A 22,771-nucleotide genomic window follows, 5' to 3' on the forward strand; every position below is an offset into this window, starting at 1 on the left:
CAAGCTAGAAACCAGTGGCAAAGTGCACAAGGGACCCACTTCTGGACATACCCTGCTAACTTAGGGTGAACAAAGCAAAGACAAGGAGATGACGGACAGAGTACTAAAACTTTTCAGACACTCACCCCCAGTCACTATTCGATTTGGGTTGAATTCATCATCGTTCTTTAGCTCACTTCATCACCCCAGTTCAGACCCAGCCATATCCAATTCAGTCTTGGCCCTGTTCCTCATGGGAACAGTCTAGCTGGAACTGTCAAGCCAGGTCTTCCTTAGACCAGAAACAAGCATCTTGGGACCATTTTCGGGATAACACTCCTCATCAGCCAGGCTAGCTTGAATCAAGCGGCAAAGTGAGCAGGGGCCAATGTCTAGGCATAACCTGCCAACTTGGGGTGAACAAAACGAACACAAGGAGATGATGGACGGAGTGCTGAAACCTTTCAGAAACTCACCCACAGTCACTATTAGATCTGGGTTGAATCCATCATCATTCTTTAGCTCGCTTTGCCACCCCAGTTCAGTCCCAGCCATATACAGATCAGTCTTGACCCTGTTCTTCATGTCAAGCCTGAACTGCAAAGCTAGGTCTTCCCTTGACCAGAAACACGCATCCTGGGACCGGTTACATCATAATGAGGGCCATTGTGATTTAAGTACTCCTAACTCTATATACAGCCCATTAACCCCCCTCTCATACCCTTCATCTCATGTAATGTATTTTCACAAATACACATGCCCCAATCTTAATGACCAAGCCACGTCCCTGGCTGCATCCAACCTAGAGTTTGGAGCCATGAAGTCTATCTCTCACATAACCTAACTATAGTTCACATACATCCCTATTCACCACTGCTACCTTTGAATTAATCTTCTAACCAACATCATGAAGCTGCACGAAGATCCCATGACTGAGCCCTCTTCCATGGGTTGCCTCTTTATTTCTTGTGTCTTTTTACCTCCCCACCAAGTCTCCATTGGGAGTGTTTCGAAATTGGCATATCTTTCAGGGCAGTGCATATGAGTAAAGGAATTCCCAGCTGATCTTTCTCCATTGGTCTGGTTTAATAGATCTCCTGCTTCCAGAGGGAACAAAGGGAAAACATGATCATTATTTAAACAGTTTTGTGTACTTTTCAAATGCGTTTTCTTCGGGTCTTCCTCAGATCCAGGAACATCAACTACTCTAAGGACAAATGGACTGCCACAACCTTTTCCTTTTACAATACAAATCAAGACAAACACTACTCAACCAATGTACTTCAAGCCACAAAAATATTTCATCTCTAAGGGCTGTTCTAGTTCTGTGCCAATTTTGAAGTAATTCTGCTTGATTGTTTTTTACAGTTGCAAACAGCAAAAACGTATGTGGATCCTAAAATATAAAACACATGTTGACCCCTTTTTTAGCCATTTCGTTAAGGAAGATCTACACAAACCAGACATTCTGAAACTGCACTACTTGCTCAAATTGTGGTCCAAAGTTTGGCCAGGTTTGTTTGCCGGAAGTTTTAGAGAAAAATGTTTTCCATTAAGCGACTTAACCATAAACACCATTACAGACTTCATAATATAATTTTATATTGTTGCCTGGCAAATCATAACACTCTGCTCTTATTACACAATTATAAGGAATGATCAGCAGCTTTGTTGGCTCAAGACTTCAAACCTTTAAAAAGTATTGAATACTTAAAAATCAAATTACCGTTGCGGGTTCCTGATGAGAAGTTGGTGGGCACTGTGCCACAAGGCACAGATGCATAAATAACGTTGCCATCTGGGCCACAAATGCCAGTTGTGCAGCTCACGCCATTCGTGATATTATAAACTTCTTCATGCAGCTTGAAGGTTCTTCCATTGTAGCAGCACAGACAATCTTAAAGAGGATAACACATGCACAAATTATAAAAAATTAAAAGCACAAAAATTGGATTTTTTTAAAATTACCCTCATTACAGCATACAAAGTCACATACATTTGACTTTATGATTGATGTAGGCATGCCTACCGTTTAGTGCACTGGAGCTGTGACATCAATATGCTGTCTCATAAAGATGCACAGCAATAAATAGCAACGCACATGATTAAGGGCATGCTGATGTTGTCCTCCGCACTATTATGAATTGCACTCTGTTATTTAAGAACTATCAGCCTGATTCATCAAGCTGAAATCGGCTCGCAAAGGGTCAGATTCTGAGAATCTGGCCCTTTACGGGCGCTATTTTTGCATTTGGGATTCATCATCCCAAATGCAAAAATCGGTAATTGCTAATTCGCTAAATTGCGAGGAATTACATTTAAGGAATCTCTATTTGAGATTCCTTAAATGCAATTCATCAACCATTTTTAAATTGCTAATTCGCAATTTCGGGCCGCTATTTACCGAGAGGTCAGACCTCTCGGTAAATAGCAAAAACTTAGAAAAATGCTTTTAAAAGCATTTTTCTAAGTTGCATGTTGCACACACACATGTCCTTTGGACATGTGTGTGTGCAACACCTGTGTGAAATTTCATTTGAGGGGTGCTACAGGGTGTCCTGTGGACACCCCTGGCACCCTTCAAATCGCAATCTTATTTGCGATTAGCTAATTGCTAATCGCAAATAAGGAATACTCCCCATTCATTCCTATGGGCCTTTTGGCCCATAGGAATGAATGGCAAGTTATTCCTTATTTGCAATTAGCAATTAGCTAATCGCAAATAAGGAATTGTAAGGAATCGCATTATTATTGCATATTCCTACATGAATCCCGTTTTGCGAGTCCTTAATAGCGATTCGCTATGAATCGCTATTAGGGCCTCGCAAAACGGGAGCATGATGAATCAGGCGGTATATTATCAGAACTGGATCATCTGCTTTACTAAATAGACAGACAATGGAGAACCTTGGGAGCTAAAATCCTTAATTTATATATTCATTTATGATGTGTTTGTATATTATCACTTTACACCATGGGTTATTTGCCTCTACTTTTTCAGTATGAGAACATTCCAAGCACTGTTCTCCTAGAGTCCTTGCACCAAATATCGCTGCTAAGGTACCTTAGCAGAGAAAGGTGTCAGATCCACACATGCTGCATCGTGTCACATTTCCAGCGACACTGAGTCAGGTCATAAAACAAGCTATATTTGGCTGATGAGCCTTGACTAGTGTGACACTAGTCTTAGATTGTTTGTGTTCCAGTTCAGGTAGGACCTTGTTTGGCAGTTCAGGTTGAACTGTTCCTGTTGGAGCAGGGTCAAGACTGATTTGCATTTGGCTGGATCCAAACCAAGGTGGCATTCTGTGAAAAGTAACAATGCTGGGAAACCTAGGAGGCGTTTTGCGGGAAATATCTAATGTCCAATCATCACCACATTGTACATATTTGGATTCAGGGATTCGGGAAAGGGGGATGTGAGGAATCTATAAAACCATATTTCAGGCCTTTTTTAACAACTAGTATGAACTGTTTTTAGTGTATAATTGCATTACAAATTGTATTTTTAGCTGTATTTTAGAGAAATGTTTTTAAGGTCTCTTTTAATAATAATTAGCACGAATTGTTTTTAGCTGTATAATTGTGTCATAAATTGTTTTTATGACAATTGCTTTTATGGTTTTTTCTGTGATAAAAAAATGGATAAAGACAAATTGAATTGAATTGAATCAATGGACTGGGATGCGGCCCGGAGTACATACCAGTGGCTGAGAATATTTCAATTATTCCATCCATCACTTTTGTATACTTTAGTGTGTTGCCCCTATTAGGAAGGTATGCACGACTTTAGGCCCAGTGCACACTGTGCCACTGGAATCAAGCTATACCTGGCTGATGAGCCCTAACTATGGCGATATCGGTCCGGGGTGCCTTTCTTGCTGATCAGAGAGGACCTGGCTTTGAAATTCTGGCTGGACTGTTCCCAATGGAGCAAGGTCAAGACTGAATTGCATAGGGCTGGTTCGATTCTGAGGTTGTATGGTGTGCAAAAGAAAGAGGGACTGGGTTTTGGCCCAGAGTAATTACCAGTGGCTGAGATTAATTTAAGCATTCCAGCCGTCTTTTTTGCGTATACTTTAGAAGGTCTTAGCACAAGGCATGGAATGCTAACATTAAACATCAATCTTAAAACAAGACTGATACATCAGATTTGAAATAAAACATGCTATCATAAATAGCCATATCTCCTTCAAAAGGTGAACTTCATTACTGAGGAGCAGCCTTGAGTTTGCTCATCTTGCCTTCAAAAGAGCACACTCAACACTCCTAATGAGCTATCGGAAATTAAATCTGGACTGGCCATTTGCAAACAGAGAGGAGGCTCCACTTTTCGCATGCAGAACACTGCTCAAAAGTCAACCCTCGATAAATCAAGCTAATAGAGGCCCTAGGAATTATTCGCAATTACTGCACAGCAAAATTGAGATAAGGGATAGCAATGAACTTACCTTTGAGATCCTCTGTGCACAGCTTCTCACTAAGTTGACTATAAATAAAACACAGGAAGAGCATATATTAATTTATTTCACTCCCATGGATTAGCAGCAATAAATAATGATAGTAGAACATCGAGCCGCTATTTCTCAGAAACAATGTATAGTGTTTCTCAGCATCATACACTGCATAGATTATAAAGTTCAGAAAGTATATTTTCAATTAATTATACGGACAGACTTTGGTTAAGGAATTGTCTAGCAGGTATGTTTTATAGTTCAATTGTAATCTAGTCTGCTTCCTAACCTCAGTTCCCCTTCTTTAGGATTAGAAACAAACGTGCAAAAACAATGTAGAAAAAAGGGATACACTAATCCAGCGCTACATCCCATCCAGCTTCGACACACCTCACTCCAAACCCTCCTCTTTCTAACTTTACTTATTTTGGTACTGTTGTTTCATACAAATAGTGAAAAGTGTGCTGATAAAAGAATTTTGTGATTTTCAACCAGGAAATCTGGGGCCTCATTTTTGTCATTTTGGCAAAGGGCAGTGCAACAAGGCACCTCGCCGCCCTGCCCTAGTTCATAATTGTTTATCAGTTTGTCTAAAAAGAAAAGTCATAAGAAAACATCTCTGTTGGTTTACCACACCCTTCCGTTTATGCTTTCTCTTAACATTCTCATAGCCATACATTCTCTACACAATTCATGCACACTTTTGACCCTGTTCTGGCCATCATTTTCTGGAAACAATCCACAGCAATCTCTGGACAGTTTCTTTGTCAAAACATATTCTAGACAGTGTCATATTGTAGACACCTTCCGCCCTGCACTATACCAAAGTGAAAGGGCAGGAATGCACTGTATTTAAACAATATGGTGCATTTCTATCCAGTCTGCCTGTGCTGGCGTAGTTTTGGCAGTCTAGTGCTAACGAAGACATCATGGTGCAATGCGTGCCTCACAAGATTGTATTTGCGTAGAAAGGAGCACCTTCCTGCACAAAAACAATCCTACAAGGCATTTTCCTCTTTCTATGTGTGCAGCAGGAAGAGGAAGAAATAAACATATATCTCTTGGTTACGCCTCACCTCGGGAGGTGTATTGATTTGATGCTTCCCCAGGTTTACATCACTTTGTAAATCTGAGGCAGTATCAAATTCCAAGGGTGTTGCCTAGGAAAACACAATACCCATGGAATGCTTCCCAGGTGCAGAGTAAGGTTACGCAGCATTTTGCTCTCTTTCGACTTACTCATGATTTATAAGGCCACTCAAAGTCACACAGGGTGGCTTTGCGTGATTCTGTAAATCATTATGAGGGTCCTACCTCACACATTTACCACTTTACATGGTTCAAAAGTGATGCAGGGCTCTCATAAATGAGGCCCCAATTGTTTAATTTCAACAAAAGCTATAAAACAAAACAAAAGAGGTGGGGATCATAGATATGGTCCTTTGTATTGGCATGCGTATGGCAGATCAAACTGTAATCTAGTCATGAGAAAAAAAAAATGTGGCTATACGGTTGGACCGGAGGAGGAGAATAGTGATATAGTTGGGAAGCAGGCAACATTGTGGCCATTTGTCAGAATAAAGATGGTTTTCACGTGGGGTATCTGTTTGCCTCATTGGTTTGAGAGGAATTAGAATACAAGTTATGGATACATTGAACGAGCACAGGACAATGCCCAAAGAAAGAAGGGGATTTTGAACGGACAAGTACATTTTCACAAAAGTGGCGTCAGTTGTGGTACAGCACATCTTACAATATTATCACAATATGGGACATACCATGAAGTACAGTTCAGGGCTGAAACACACACCAGCTGATCTTCATCATAATATGGATTTTCTGTGCTGCAGTGTGGGTAGCAGCCTTGAGAAAAAATAAATAAATAATTGTTATCAATAGAGGAAAAACTGTTTCATAATTGTTTATCAGTTTTTCTAAAGAGAAAAGTCATAGGAAACCATCACTGTTGGTTTACCACCAGCGTTCTAAGGTACACCCCACATTGTGTATGAGAAGATTCGGTTTTCATCTTCAGTACCTATTCTGTACATACAGCCGGCATGCTTATGACTGCACCATTTCTCATCCCATGCATTGTTTGGACACCCTTCTGTTTATACTTTCTCTTAACATTCTTATAGCAATACATTCTCTACACAATTCATGCAGACTTTTGACCCTGTTCTGGCCATCATTTTCTGTGTAGTGCAGTTCCTATATCCCTAATAGGCTCTGCGCATTGGAATAACATACACTATAGATTTGACATACTGAGGTCACTATGTCTCTATCGAGTATATTAAACTTAATTGTGTGTGTGCCAGCTAACTCAGAGGTCACTAGAAACTTTCTCGAATAAACAAGAAGGGATTATTCTCTGGCAACCACATAAATATAACTACTTTGTTTCCCCTAGAATCGAAACAATATATTCAGAGTTGTGTACACAATGAATAACTAGTTCACTCACTCAATTGTGCATGCTTTGTTTTTACAGAGTTGTACAGAAATAGTGGGACGGGCGTTTCAATAAAAGGGTTTATTGAACAGTCTTATTTCTCATGCAAGAGATATGAACTGCTACAATCGTTATATAGAATGCGAAGTATAATGCTTACAGCGCAAACAGTAATATAAAATAGTACTGTAATAGCATTGTCTGTTGCTATGACATATATAACAATACACACTTAAATAACACAGGCTAAAATACTCAACTGGTGCTTCTAAAATACGCCTACCCCAGTGTACATAACCTAGGTCTAGTACGAGGAAGAAGTAGGTGCTGTTTTAGCTAAGTTTAGTTTTGCCAAGAATCTGCCAAAGGTTTCTCTAGGTTATAATCAGCTCCACACCTTAGAATAAGAGAGGTTGGTATCTCTTTCCCGGGACTCGATTTCCCAACACCCCACATGGGCAGTCAGAAACACTGGAGCAGGATTCTCGGTTTGAGGATGACAGCATCTAGTCAGTGCGTCAGCTGGAGAGTTGGCTTCCTTCGGGACTTGCTGTGGCGAGCTGCGTCGTGCAAGTAGGTAGTCGTACTGCACTGAACCACACTGTGCTTTGCCATAGCAAGTGAAGGTATATTTATACCTTGAAGGTGTTTAGGAATGCCAGTATTGACGTAAAGTCGGGCATATGAACGTCATAAATGAACCCCTAAGGAATAGATATTCATGCATAATAAATGAGTTCTTAGAGAAATCAATATCCAAGCAAGGGGAAGTCCCTAACGGCTTAAGAGTCTGGTTTTCCAAGAACTCGTTGTGACATAGATGAAAGGATGGAAGTAGCCATGCCTGTATTTGGGTAGCATGGACTGGCCCTAATTATGCCTATATAAGGGCAATGTGTTCATTGTACCAATATAAGGGCATGAATCAGGAAATGCAAACGGAATCTAAATCGATACACAACACTGGAAACAATCCACACCAGCCTCTGGACAGTCTCTTTGTCAAAACATATTCTAGATAGTGTTCTCTTCAATCACACTCGGAACAGTGTCTTGTACGTGCACACCAGGTAAAGTCCTTTGATATATGTACTTTGACTATTAACCATGCAATCTCTAGATAGAACCATGTTGCTATCATGATTGATGTTGCTGTAATGAGCAGATTTTGCCAGCGGCCCTTGACATGAAACTAGAGTCACAGTAGTCTTAGTTTCTGGGCAATCCTAGCTTGTGCTTGTGTAGGACTGCAGCTACTTTTAGGAGGGGATATTTCAAGGGCATGGAACACTGTTCACAAATGAATTAGGGGGAAAAGAGCAGATCTGTTTTTTATTTAAGTGTCACCTAAATGGGATTGTTTTCTGAGGATATTGTAATAAATATGATTTATTTTATTTTCTAGGGATCCCTCTTCTCTACTTATCCATGCTGTTAATTTAGGTATAGGTTTGAAATATAAATGCACATTTATTTATGTCAATATTTATTCCAATGTGATAATTAAATGTATTTAAATATATTTATGTTTTTCTGTAAGGACTGAATTTTCTTTCCTAGTCATTGATTTTACATAACAGGTTTCATAGAACATTATAAGGTTACTTCTCATTTACTGTTTTTAAATAATGGGCAAGGTTTCCCCAACTCCAAGTGAAACGCTTACTGACCTTAATGTGAATTGCTTATTCTGAAAGTGTTCTACAATGTTTAGAATCACTATATAAACTATGAACAGAATGTAATGAGATCAAGAGGAACTCTATACCAGACACGTAAGACAGAAGGGGCCATACAGATCTACAATCACTTTCCTTCACTGAAGGCTACAGGGGGCACAGGCCTCTCTGACTGCCTGCTGAAGCAGATGAGATTAACAGACACTTCTACTTTGCTGAACATTGTTATATTCTTCAAAAGAGATGTACAAGTGTAAACTATCTCTGAAACTCATAGTAGGGTGCTTTGGTGCTATATTTAGCTTAGGTTGCTGAAAATAATGTGATGTAGGATGTATCAATATAATAAAGCTTTATGACATGATCTGAAAGTTACCATATTTTTATAATTCACCCTTTTAACATTTCCTCAATTCTGTTTGTTTTCATAGTAGTTATATTTTACATTGCATGCACTACAATAGCCTCTGATTTGAGTGAATCTTGAAAATATATTCATGGTTTCTGTGTGTTCTTAGAATTATTGATTGTGCCTAGCTAAGGTGATATAGGTGTTGGATCCCACTAACTATCCCTGTCATATCTTACAAGATTAATCATTGCATAGAACCCCTCTCACTCAAGGGATCCCTAGTAGGTTGCTCAGTGAGTTAAGTCTGTTTGGTTTTCTCTATCAGATTGACACATTGGCAAAGTTATTTGTTCCAGAGTGTCTAGAAAGCCTATTAACAGTCTGTGATCCTTGAAGAAATCCATACAACATAGCAATGCCTCTTCTGATCCTATAATGAAGTAGTCCCTTCAGAGTTTCACATTTTCTAATTTTTTAAGCTGGCACTTGCAAGGACTTTTGCAGTCGTTGCTGTGGTGCATAATGTTAATATTGTGTCAACATTGTAGGCTGAAACAAATATTGTCGAAAAATATTGTGATGACAAGAATATCATGGAACAGAATATCATAAGTAAATATATTGTGTTTTAAAGTGTTTAAAACAATTTTTTGAAAAATAGTTGTATATCAATCAATAAATCAATCAAAGTATTTACTAAGCGCACTACATACCCGTGAGGATCTCAAGGTGCCTGGGGGAATGGGGGAGGGGGGAGGGAGCTGCTACTGTTCAAAGAGCCAGGTCATTTTTAGTTTTCATTAGTTTGGTATAAGTTTTGCTTTTGAAGTTGTTTATTTTTTATTACTTATTTGTGGGTTCTTGCATTTGTAGGATAGTAAAGTGGAATGATAATTGTATATATATTTTTTTGCAATTCATAAAGCTTAATTAGATTGGAATTATATTAATTATTTAAAAGATGTAACTATTCAATTTATATTTTTCCACTTACTAAATATTTCTTTAAATGGGTGAATTAGATTATTAGTTCTGCTGATGTTTAACTGATAATTATTACTTTTTTGTGATTTTTGCTGGATAATTTCTTTATTAGTTATGTGTTTTCTTTCTTCAAATAAATACATTCATTTTCATTATTATAATGGGTAACTTTTTCTTTTTTTAGGAGGTAGACACACGCCCCCAGTCACAGATCTGAGTTGAATCCATTATCATTCTTTAGCTCACTTCGCCACACCAGTTCAGACCTAGCCATAGGCAAATCAGTCTTGACCCTGTTCCTCTTGGAAACGGTCCCTCATGGGAACAGCCCAGCCCAAACTGCCAAGCCAGGTCTTTCCTGGACCGGAAACAAGCATCCTGGGACCGTTTTTTGTGTAACACCCTTCAAAAGCCAGGCTAGTTTGAATCCAGTGACAAAGTGAGTGAGGGACCCATGTCTGAGCAAACCCAGTCAACTTAGGGGAATAAAGTAAACACAAGGAGATGAAGGACAGAGCACTAGAGCTTTTCAGACACGCAGTGCTGAGCTGTTACCATGAGGAACAGGGTCAAGACTGATTTGCATTTGGCTGGGTCTAAACTGGAGTGGTCAAGAGAGCTAAAGAAGATGAAGGTTTTAACCCAGATCAGTGACTTGGAGTGAGTGTCTGAAAGTCTGAACAGTCCAGCACTCCATCCATCATCTCCTTGTGTTTGCTTTGTTTGCCCAAAGTTGGCAGGGTATGCCCTTGTTCACTTTGCTACTGGATTTAAGCCATCCTCGCTGATAAGGGTTGTTACTCCAAAATCAGTCCCAGGATGCGTGTGTGCGGTTAAGGAGATGCCTTGCTTAGTAGTTTCCATGAGGAACAGGGTCAAGACTGATTTGTATATGGCTGGGTCTGAACTGGGGTGGTAAAGAGGAACAGGGTTAGGAGTGAAGCACTGAGCAATACTTTCAAGAAGACAGTTACTATCAACATAATAATTGTGGCTTTCAGTCCCACATGAAGGCAAGTGTTATGAAGATTCGTATAAAAAATTAGATAGAGAAGAAAAAAAGTCAGACAAATACAATATCTAGTGAAGATGTGCAGGAAAACAAAGCAGAACCCCGTCTATGAACAGAACTACACTTCCAATCCGAAGCTAAGAATATTATTTATGACATATAAAATGTCATCACTACTTAAAAAATCAAACTTGCCCAAAACGTCCCATTTTGACCATTACTAACTTTCAAGGACATTGTTTAGATTGTTTGAGAAATCACATGTGTGACACCACATTCAATCATATCAAAATACTTTCCGCACATCATTCAATGGTACAAAACCTTTACAGACATTACACTTTATCAAAACACTTTATCAAAACACCATCATTACAATTGGAAGCACTAAATGATGCTTTACTGCACTCTAGTCCAGCATAAGTAAACAATATTATGGACTTTATCCAATCGAAATACTTTGAAGCACGCTCTGGGAACAGTAATTGCCCAGAGATTGCCTTTGCTCAAAATGACTCCGAAAATCCTTAATGGGATTAGCCAATTACAAAATAGATATTCTTGAATTTCAAGAAATAATTTCTAAAATCCCTAATCAGATCTGCATTATTTTGCTGAAGAACACATTATAAGAAGCAAGTAAAAGTTAAAGACCTTCTTAAAAAAAACAAAAATAAGGATACATTAGAGTGGAAAATCTAACTCTTTTTCTATTTTGAGACAAAAGATGTGATTTCTGTGAAAAATATGTAATAAGCAATTACTGCCTTGATAAACTAGAACATAACTTCATGCCATAATGTGTAATTTATAAAAATCTGGAAATATATCCAATACCTTCTGAACTACAGCAAGTCAATTTATATGAAAGCATTTTAATTCAAACATGCATGCCATAGTAAGCATGCAACAAATAGTTGGAGAATTTCAACCACATGAATTAGTATGCGCACTGAAAGGAAAAGTAGTTTTTTTCCAATTAGAGTTCAACAAAAACAACATAACCACTCTTGGATTTGAATGTAAAATAGAGAAACATTTAGTTCTTTTAGTCAATTGACTGCCTACAAAAAGGAAAAACAACCATGTTAGAACTGGCACCATTGGCCTGGGTCTCCCTTTCATTTTTCGCTGTTGTATCCTCTGTTTTTGCTGGTATTAAATACTCTGGGTGCTGTGCCACTGCCATTCAGTACCACAGCGCAAATGCTCCCTGTGTATATATGACTGTGAATTGGTATATCCCTAATTGGCTTATTTGGTTTACCTGTTAGTCCCTAGTAGTGGGGCCTGTGTGTGCCCAGGGCTGGTAACCCAAATGCTGCTGGTGGGCCTGCAGTGCTGGTTTGCGCCACACACAGAAGCAGCTTGCAAAGTGTTCCTCAGACCTGCCACAGCGTGCAGTCCAGAACTGCCATCTTGGCTGTGAAGTGCCCACACTTACCAGCCCCTGAACCTTTCCTTTGCATCATGTCAGTCACCCCTATGGTAGGTGCAATGTGTGTTTAAGGTAGGACATGGCTTGATATGTGTAGCATGTCCTGGTAGTGAATTACCCTCCATTTTGTTTTTCACTGCTGCAAGGCTACCTGTGCTCCATAAGCTAGATTGGGCAGACTGGCTATTACATCCTATAGTCCTATCTGACTCAGGGAACATGGTAAAAATTCAAGTTTAGTACGCATGAACTCAGAATGATAAAAGACATATTTTAGTGAAGTTGGTTTTAACGTTTTGTGTTTGAAAATACCACTTTTAGAAAGTGGGTATTTTCTTACATAAGCCTTCCAGTGTGCTCTGCTGTTATGTGTATTGGCTGTCTAGGTTTAGAGGGGCAAGGCAGGCTGAGTCAGACCTGGGTTGAATAGAGAGATCTGCATTGAGTACTCGGGAGGAGTAGCTCCTTGATCTGAATAGGGCTGTGCCTGGCAAGGTGAATGCTGGCTCCACCTCCTACTGTGCGTCTGATGGTAGACCCCCTCTTTCTGAAAGGAAGGATGCAGCCTGGTAAACAAAGTGCTCCAGGCCTGAGCAGAACTGGTTCTGGCTGGGTTCAGTGACTAGAGACTGTTGAGAACAAAGACTTTTGGGTATAAATATCGGTGACCAAACCCCTGATTTTTGGGTATTGCTCCTGGATGTCAAGAGGAACCTCTGTCCGTGTTACTGAAGAAATGTGCAGGAGAGGACTGTCCTCGTGCTTGTTTGCTGTTTCTTGGATTGGCCTGCAATAGTTCTCCTTGGACTTGGAAGAAGAGGAAAAAGGACTTTTGAGAAACTTTTATATTGCTAAGCAATCACCCAAGGGCTAAAAGAGAGCTAGCCTCCTGCTGGAGTCACAGGCACATCTGACTCCCTCACCAGCCTCCTGATTTCTCCCAGCGAGGATTTCTATCTGCAGGTGAGGCCCCTGTGAGTCCGTGAGAAATTGTCGCTAACGCCCGTTTGCGAGCCTCCACAGCTGAAGAGCGTAAGAAAAATCATTGCGCTGCTGCCGAACACTCGCAAATCAAAGATCATCGCATCGCACGCTTGCGGGCCACAAAGTGCTTGCTAACGGTCGCTAACCCCCAAGATCATCGCATCGCACGTTTGCGGGCTTGTCGAAGGTTCGCTAACCCCGGATCATCGCATCACCACATCGCAGAGCGGGCACCGTGCGTCTGCCATTTTCCTTGCATCGCACCAGAATCGTCTCTCCCTCGCGGGGCACCATTTTCTTTCATCGCAACAAGATCGCACACGCAACATGATCAGCAATTCATTCTCCCTTGCGGCAAGGATTCAATGCATCGCTGGCCTAGCGTGAAGGAGTCTGTCGCTTTGTCCTGCACACACCCACAGACCGACGCATCATCCTCCCTTACGGCAAGCATTCAATGCATCGCCAGCCTAGCGTAGGGAAAATCCTCGCTACAGCTCATTTGCGACAATTAACTTGTGTTGCTACGAAATCCAGGTACTTTGTAAGTAAAAGGGTCGCAGAGACCCCTGCTTTGAACTGAACCCCTATTTGAACACTTTGAACTCTGTTTCCAGCTTTTCAAGAGGAACCCCCTTTTTCAGTGTTGTTTTTTTTACTGTTATTGGTCTTGTGTTAAGTCTATATATAAAGATACTTATTTTTTATAACTACTTGTGTTGTGTCCTTCACTGTGTTACTATGTATGATCATAAATGCTTTACACACTGCCTCTGAGATAAGCCTAGCTGCTCGTGCTACATTACCACAGGGTTGAGCAGGGGTTATCAAAGGGTGTAGCCCCCTTACTCTGACTTAGGAAGAAGGGTCCCTACTTGGACTGCGGCCAGCCACTTCCAACTAGAGACCCCCATTTCTAACAAACCATATCTAATTTGCATCATAAAAGTTCAGAAAGCACAGTCTTACCTTCAGAAAAATCAATATACACTACAATGATTTTGACATCGGAAATTACATTATCATTTGGAAAAGCAAACCAAACAGGATAATTTGAACAGATTATTAATGAACAAGCATAATAAATATATAAACTTATAGTATACATCCACTACACGCAAGAGACATGCTGGCTGATGCTTTACACCTGATCAAGGAAGATCAAGAAAGCTAAAGGAGATCCCCACTAGATGCTAAATTTTATCCCCATGTATTCCCCACAGGAAAAGGTTGACTATATGATGACTGTTGAGTCCAAATTTCAGTTTGTGAATACCTTGCAACAAGATTGTATTCAGAGAATCCACCCTTTCAACAAGATATTCCTTAGATTTTCACACTACTAAATGAAAGTAAATATTCTGTCACTTCTTATGCTGTTGCACATGTTTGTGAACTGGAACTGGTTTCACTAATATAACACCACAGGATTATGTTGAAAACGTGCACGAAGAAGATGAAAAGCTGGAATATACCTTAAATAACATGTTGTCATGCAAACGAGGGTCAAATGATTATTGGTTTCAGAAACATGGAGAATTGAAATGTATATTCAGAAATCTAGGACCACCTTCTTGGTTTATTAATTTAAGCTGTGCTGAGTACTGATGGGATGATTTCTATCAATTTTGTCTTGGAGCTAATGCTAACATTTTAGATGTTCACTGCAAAACTCCAGCAGACTTATGTTCTTTGGATCTTGCCAATGCTTGTAGCTATTTATTCACAACTTTCAAACTATGCATTTTTTACTAAGATAACAAAAACATCCTGTTGGAAAAGTACTAGATTACTTTTGGCAAAAAGAGTATCAGGAAAGAGGTGCACCACACTTTAATATGCTTCTCTACGTCAAAGAAGCACCTTAGTTTGGATGCAACTCTGATGACTCAGTTCTAAGTTTTATTGAACATTATGTGATTGTGACATCCCAAACATAAGAATAAAAAACTATCTGTGAAGTTTTATGCTTTCAATCACATAAATGCAGTGAGAACAAGAAACTATCCTAGCAAGTTTTACACTTTCAATCACATAAATGTGGTAAATAATGCTTGAGAAAATATCATAGAAAATCTAAATATTACTCAAAATGTTGCTATGCATTTCCAAGACCAATTCTATTAAAAGGAAGATTCAACAATTTAATGTAATCTGTAAGACATTAGTTAGTGGCAAATCCCAAAAAAACATGCACAATCTTTGAAGGCCATAAGCATCACAACGGATCACTGACTGCAACCCTTTAATTTTGCATATCTAGTGTGGTAACATGGATATAGAATTTGGTGCAGGTAACTCAACAGTGGTTGCATGTTGTGTTACTTTCTACATTACAAAGGTAGAAAAATGTACTCAAAACGTGCTATTTGGAGGCAAATATGAGCGTATTCAGAGAATTTTTCCAACTAACACCATTAAAAGATCAACTGATTTTTATCAAACATTTGCAAGACCAAACTCAGAATCATTTCGCGAAGTATAGGCCATTACAACATTTGGTTGCATCATATATATATATATATATATATATATATATATATATATATATATTCACTGAAAAAACCATAGGTTTCACACCAGTTATAGTTAGGAATTAGCATTTAAAAAACCTATTAAATTCACTGAAAAAACCATAGGTTTCACACCAGTTATAGTTAGCTGGAAATTTTACTGATATAAAACCATTGAAATTCCCACGTTATAGTTAGTCGGACTCACTATAACTTGCGCGTGCAATGCACTGCTGATGACATCACATATTACATCACTCATGACATGGTCAGTGACATCACTCATGACATCACTGATGACACCATCCAGTGAATATGTGTCTTTCTGAAAAATAAATATTAGTGAGTTATGTTTAAATATTTAAATACATATATTAGTGTTTCACTTTGTGTATAAGTGACTACATGTGTTGATAAGTAGCTACATGCGTATGTATATGGGTTATTTGATATTTTTATTAGTATCAGTATGAGTGTCTATATGGTTTGGTGGGGGTATTACTTAGCACATAGATGCATGAGTGACTGACTCTTTGTTTGTATGTGTTTTGAAGACAGCATATGTACAGGACTGTATGGGTGGATGAGTGTCTATATGTGTTTGTTAGTGAGTGAATGACTGTCTCACTAGTGTCTTTATCAGTAACTACATATGTTTTAATCTAGTATATATGAATATTGATGTATATAAGTGAGTATATGTGAGAGTAAGAGATTGTAAGATTTCCTGTTTAAATAAGTATGTGTTTCTATAAGTGATTGTTTAAGAGAATAAATATGTGTAATTTTCAATAAAAGTAAGGTGGAAGTGTGCGTATAACTCTATATTCAAATAAATGGTTGTTCAATAGTTTATTTGCACGTGTGAATATGTGTGTGAGTAACTTTTGGATGAATGTCGGTGTGTAACAGGATGTATAGGTGTATCTCTTCATATGATGAGTGAGTATATGTATGAGTGACTATATAGAACTGTTGGTGAATGAGTGGATGTGTATATAGATAGTGGAAGTACAGAATTGCTTGTTGTAACTGATATAGGTATGTCCATTTTTTAAAAATTTCAGTTTCTATTTTTGAATATGTGTCTCAAGGGTTACTTTACACTGAGAGGAGGTCTGTGACTGTGTCACAAGGATGGTGTCATCAGTGATGTCATGAGTGATGTCACTGACCATGTCATGAGTGATGTAATATGTGATGTCATCAGCAGTGCATTGCACGCGCAAGTTATAGTGAGTCCGACTAACTATAACGTGGGAATTTCAATGGTTTTATATCAGTAAAATTTCCAGCTAACTATAACTGGTGTGAAACCTATGGTTTTTTCAGTGAATTTAATAGGTTTTTTAAATGCTAATTCCTAACTATAACTGGTGTGAAACCTATGGTTTTTTCAGTGAATTTCAAAGGTTTTTTTAATGCTAATTCCTAACTATAAGTTTCACTTTATAAATAAGACTGTTAGCACTCTAGTTGTTCTTTTTAACACTCTGGTACATTTTCTCATTGGGCTACAGTTGGGCTACATCTAGTTGAATTTTGGGCTACATTTTCAATTTTTGATCTCTGGTGGCCATCTTTGGGCTACATTGGGCTACTTTGGGCTACATTTGGGCTACATTTTGGCTCTAACATATATTAAGCCCAATGTAGCACAATACATATTTTTCTAAAGTTAATGTTTTTTACAAACCACTTCAGAATAGAGCTACCTGTCCCTACAATTTTCCCAATTTTTTTTTAAAAAATTATTTTGGGGAGCGCTCCCGGAGCGCGCCCCGGGGAGCGCCCCGAAAAGCGTATTTTTACAAAGCGCCCCGGGGCGCGCTCCGGGGAGCGTCCCGTAAGCGCCAATATCGCAAACGAAAACATAATCGTGACGTATCGCGTAGCCGCGACCGCGTGATACGCACGGCGTTAGCGCACCCGGAAGTACTCGAGCGAATACGATCGCACAACGTAAACTTCCGACGCGCTTACGCTGCGCGACCCGGGGCGCGCCCCCGGGCGCGCCCCGGGCGCGTAGCGTAAGCGCGTCGGGTCATGTGAGCAGAAAATAACACTTTTCATTGGTTCATAACAGTTTTGGTTTCATAATGATGAAGCCCCTGGTCTTGTGACCTGAAAATAACACTTCTCATTGGTTCAGGACAGTTTTTTTTTTCTAAATGATGAAAGACCCCACCTTTTTTCCTTATTCTGACTTTGTCCTTTGACTGAGGAAGACCTGTTTGTTGCTCTGTCTACTTTTTTGCTCTTTGAGTAATATTTTGTACTATAAAATGGCTTCATTAGTAGCATCAGCTGGTGCATCTGCCCCACCACCACCACCACAACCACCAAGAGGACCAGCTCCAAATTATGTTGGTGGTCAAGAACAGGAGGAGGAAGAGGAAGAGGAAGAGGAGGAGGGGAGAAGAAGATGGCTGCCTGAAGAAAACACACCTTATAAACCCAAACCACACTTCATTTGGGAGTTTTTTTCAATTCCAGAGGGGAAAAAAAAGGTGAATGCGCCCAAAGTCACTTGCCTCATCTGCAATGATGAACTTTCACGGGGCAACCCAAATAAGAAATATTCTTTTGGTAACTATACCATGATTCGGCACATGACAAGAAAGCATCCAAACAACTACTCTCGTGCAGAGTTCCGGGAACTGGCCAGTAACCTCCCCCATTCATCAAGGACCCCCTCCCAAAGAAACCAACCCACTTCCTCGCAACCAGAAACATCTGAGGTGATGCCTTGCATTCAGCCGAGGTTTGCTGATTTTAAAATTACTTGCAAAGCTTGTGGCAAACTTATCTCCTATGGGGAACAAAGTGTGAAACTCATCGTCCTTGCAGGTGATAATCACAAGTGCCCCAAAAAGAAGTAATTTTTTGGGTTTTTTGTTTTTTTGCTCCAGTTGAGCCAGTTTCAATTCCCTTTTTTTGTTTCTCCCCCAAAAAAATACAAAAAAATATATAAAACTGTTTTGAAAAGCCAAAAAAAGTACAAAAAGTTCAAAAAACACAAAAAAAATATAAAACAACAAAAAAAAGAAAAAAAAAAGTTCTTTTTAGAACTACCTCCAATTTCTAAATCAAAACTTCATTTTTTAAACACTCTGTCACCTTTTTTCATCATAGTGCGCTCCCAGGGCCGCTCCCCGGTGCGCGCACCGTGCGCTTCCCCCGCGCAAAACGAAAAAAAAAAAATATTTTAAATGCCCCGCGGGGCCCTTTTATAGCCCCCACATCAAACCTAGGGGGTCAAAGGGGTCTATCCCTGACGCCTTATGGTCAGTTCCCACTTTGTTTTAGCCACCTCTTATGTCTCGATTTTACCGAGACACAAGATGGCGACCGCTCTGGACTGTTTCGAATGTTTACAGACACCCGAGAGCCAATCAGCTTTCCATGCGCACCTCGCGTGGCGCGCCTGGAGCGCTCCCCGGTGCGCGCACCGGTGCGCTGCTATAGATATATATATTTTTTTGAACCTAAATTACTCAAAATCCACTGGAGCACATATCTTGAGACATAGCAAAGGCACATCGGGCTACCAGTCCCTACAATTTTGCCAAGTTTGGTGGAAATCCATTCAGCCGTTCGGGCTAAAAGTGAAATCGACCGCCCTATGGAAATTAACATGGGGAAAACGCGTTTTGGGACCCCCCTTTTATCTCGGCCCCCGCTTGACGAATCCCCCCCAAACTTTCAGGGAAGGACCGGACCGCCATGAGACCATTTTCCTGAAAATTTCAGGCAGATTCGTCAACCGGCGCCAAAGTTATTCAAAATAGAATGTTGAGATTTAACATTGAAAATTATCCTAACTATAACTACCTACTGGCGACCGCCAGTAGGTAATATATATATATATATATATATATATATATATATATATATTCACTGAAAAAACCATGGGTTATAGACCATATATAGTTAGGAATTAGCATTTACAAAACCTTATTTTACTCACACAAAACCATTGAAATTCCATATATAGTTAGTTGCACTAACTATATATCGCGCACCCGCAATCCACTGCTGATGATGTCACATATTACATCATTCATGACATGGTCAGTGACATCACTGATGACATCACTGATGACAACTCAAATGACATCACTGATGACATTATCCAATGACTTTATGTTTCTGTAAAGTTAAAATATGTCTTACATATTGAAGAATGAGTGGATGTATAAGTGTCTGGATGAAGGATTTAGTAGGTGCATGACTGACTGTATGAGAGAGTGATTAAATGTGTCTCACTGAGTGCATGGGTTAGTGATTAAACTGTCTTAATTTGTGCATCATTATGTCTGTTGTTCTGTAAACTGCTGAATGTGTTAATCAGTAGCTATATGAGTAACTATATGGGTTATTCATTGGTTGCCCAAGTATTTGTATGGGAGACTGAGTATGTGTGTGAGTGGCTGGGAGGTGTATGACTCTGTGCATAGATGTGTGAGCAGTTGATTCACTAGATGTATGGGTTCAAAAGTGCATGTGGAAACAGCTGCATGGGCAGTTGACTGTGTGCATGAGTGTATTGGTGAGTGAATGGATATCTCAGTGCTACATGTCAAAGTAAGTACATATGTAAAACACAGTACATGTGAGAGTTGACATAAATAACTGTGCATAAGAGCCAGTGAATGTGTGAGTGGCTGTATGGATCATTGTGAACTTGTATCAGGGATTGTATTGGAGAGTAAATATGTGTTAGAATATGTTTAAATTAGTAAGGTGTGTATAACTGTATAGTTGAGGAAATGGAGGTGTGATTGATTCTTTGCATGACTGACTAGATGTATGAGTAACTACATGGATGAGTGACAATCTGTGAGTGTCTGTTTACACTGATTGTATCTAAGGTTATATTAGAGTCTGAAGAGGTTCATCGTATTATCACATGAATGATATTATCAGTGATGTTGTCAGTGATGTCATTTGAGTTGTCATCAGTGATGTCATCAGTGATGTCACTGACCATGTCATGAATGATGTAATATCTGACATCATCAGCAGTGGATTGCGGTTGCGCGATATATAGTTAGTGCAACTAACTATATATGGAATTTCAATGGTTTTGTGTGAGTAAAATAAGGTTTTGTAAATGCTAATTCCTAACTATATATGGTCTATAACCCATGGTTTTTTCAGTGAATTTTCAAGGTTTTGTAAATGCTAATTCCTAACTATATATGGTCAATAACCTATGGTTTTCTCAGTGAATTTCAATGGTTTTTTAATAGCAAATATCAAAAGCTGTAAAATGTCAAGTACGTGGTAGGTAAAAACATTTTTGTGTCTATGCACGCTGATGTGCTTTGAACGCTGCCCTCCCCCCTCTTTTCTTTTAGGAGTATTCTCTCTTTGCAGAAAGTGAAGGGTAGGTAACGCAGGCCTTTGCCCCCGTTGTAATACGTCATGCCTGCTTCCCTCTCCATTTGATTGATTGTTATCCAAGCATTTATTGTTTTGGAATTGGTTCTCTTTGGATCATTCTCTATTTACAAACAAGCACAGAGTCGCAATACTCTGTTTAGTCTTTGCAGATAGTGAAAAATCGTTAGAAAAAACAAAAGGAATCAAGCAAAATCAGTAGGCCACTAATGGGATCTCTTTTTGACCTCGCTAAAATAGAAACATTAGGAACAACCCCTCATGAGAAATATGAAACTAGTGAGAGGAACTGAGCTCGACGTCATGATGGCTGCAAGACAGCTCGGCTCCGCCGCCCACCCCGCCCAAAACAACGACAAACCCTATGCAAATATTATAAATATATACAACACACCAGCAAAGTAACAGGGTAAAACGTTTTATTAAATAACTATTTACATGGCAGCCTGCTGCAACATCGATTCAAATGCATGCCACCGTTCCCAGGATTTCTCCCCGACTACTCTGCAGCCTACGAGATGGAGAGGCCGGGGCGTTGACTAGGCGGGGCCTCCGGCCGCAACCACAGCGCCAACAATCGCTGCTGACGGAGTGAAGCCTTGCCGGTGACAGACACTGATCTGAAGAACCGCTGCCTGCGGTGCCTCCCTGAGCCACTTGACGGAGGCCCCCGAGGGGAGGTGTGCTGGCGCGGACTCGGAGGGGGCGCTTGACTCCTGCCCCCTCCCCAAGTCTTGTTGCCCTGGTGTGGCCTGAGATCGTCCCCGACATAGGCGGTCGGCTCCCGGGGTCAGGCGGAACATGTTGCCTTTTGGTGACTCTTCCATTCTGGACCTTGTCCCACAATCCGTTTGACCTGAAGACACGTCCTGCGGTGCCCTGGTCCAACCATCACATATACCTGCGCCAGGAGATGGCGTGGGGTGCACTGGAAGGGAGAGGCGGTGCGAACGAGCCTCCCCCACCTCCCCAGGTGGAGATGTCTCAGCTACACCCCAGAGCTTCACTCGGCCACCTGAGTTGCGCCCGCTCCTGCGGCACAGGGCCTCGCTCGGCCAGCTGAATTGCGCCTGCTCTTGTTATTACAGCGTCTCACCCGCCATCCGGATGAATTGCACCCACTCTTGCGGTACAGCGACAGGCGGCTGCCATGGAGCTCAGGAAATGGCGGTCGGCTCCACAGACTTGGGCCTGGCCTGCAAGGATGGCTCTGGGCAACCCTGGAACTCAGACGCTTGACTGCTAGGGCATGGGCCCCATTTCCAAAAGCGTCCCCGCAGCCTTGAAGATTCTACAAGAGTCACCGGGGCCCCCGACTCCCGCAGACTTCCGGTGGGGAGCGACTGCCATGAGATGGTGGTGCTCTCATGCTGACGCCAGCTTCAGTCTGAAACATCCAGAAACACTGTAGACTACCAATTCGATCAGTTCCGGTGGAGCCCCAACGTGACCCGGTAGAGAAGAACTTGCCCTCCCCTCTTTGACTGATGGTTCTTGTTGCCTGTCCCTTCT

The 22,771-nt window shown here is 40.4% G+C and overlaps 1 protein-coding gene across 1 annotated transcript in view; it reads right to left on the minus strand.

Annotated features, from left to right (window-relative positions):
* The window catches only part of LOC147733211 (mucin-5B-like), a 1,334,855-nt gene that overhangs the window by 302,883 nt on the left and 1,009,201 nt on the right, over positions 1-22,771 (minus strand). The window contains exons 20-22 of the mRNA XM_086956056.1: positions 6,212-6,296; positions 4,431-4,468; positions 1,706-1,876 (exon numbers count right to left, since the gene is read on the minus strand). Coding sequence (XP_086812182.1) covers positions 1,706-1,876; positions 4,431-4,468; positions 6,212-6,296 — 294 coding nt within the window. The remainder of the gene's footprint in view (positions 1-1,705; positions 1,877-4,430; positions 4,469-6,211; positions 6,297-22,771) is intronic.

This window comes from Lissotriton vulgaris, chromosome 2_1 (assembly GCF_964263255.1).
Source record: "Lissotriton vulgaris chromosome 2_1, aLisVul1.2, whole genome shotgun sequence".
Classification (NCBI taxonomy): domain Eukaryota; kingdom Metazoa; phylum Chordata; class Amphibia; order Caudata; family Salamandridae; genus Lissotriton; species Lissotriton vulgaris.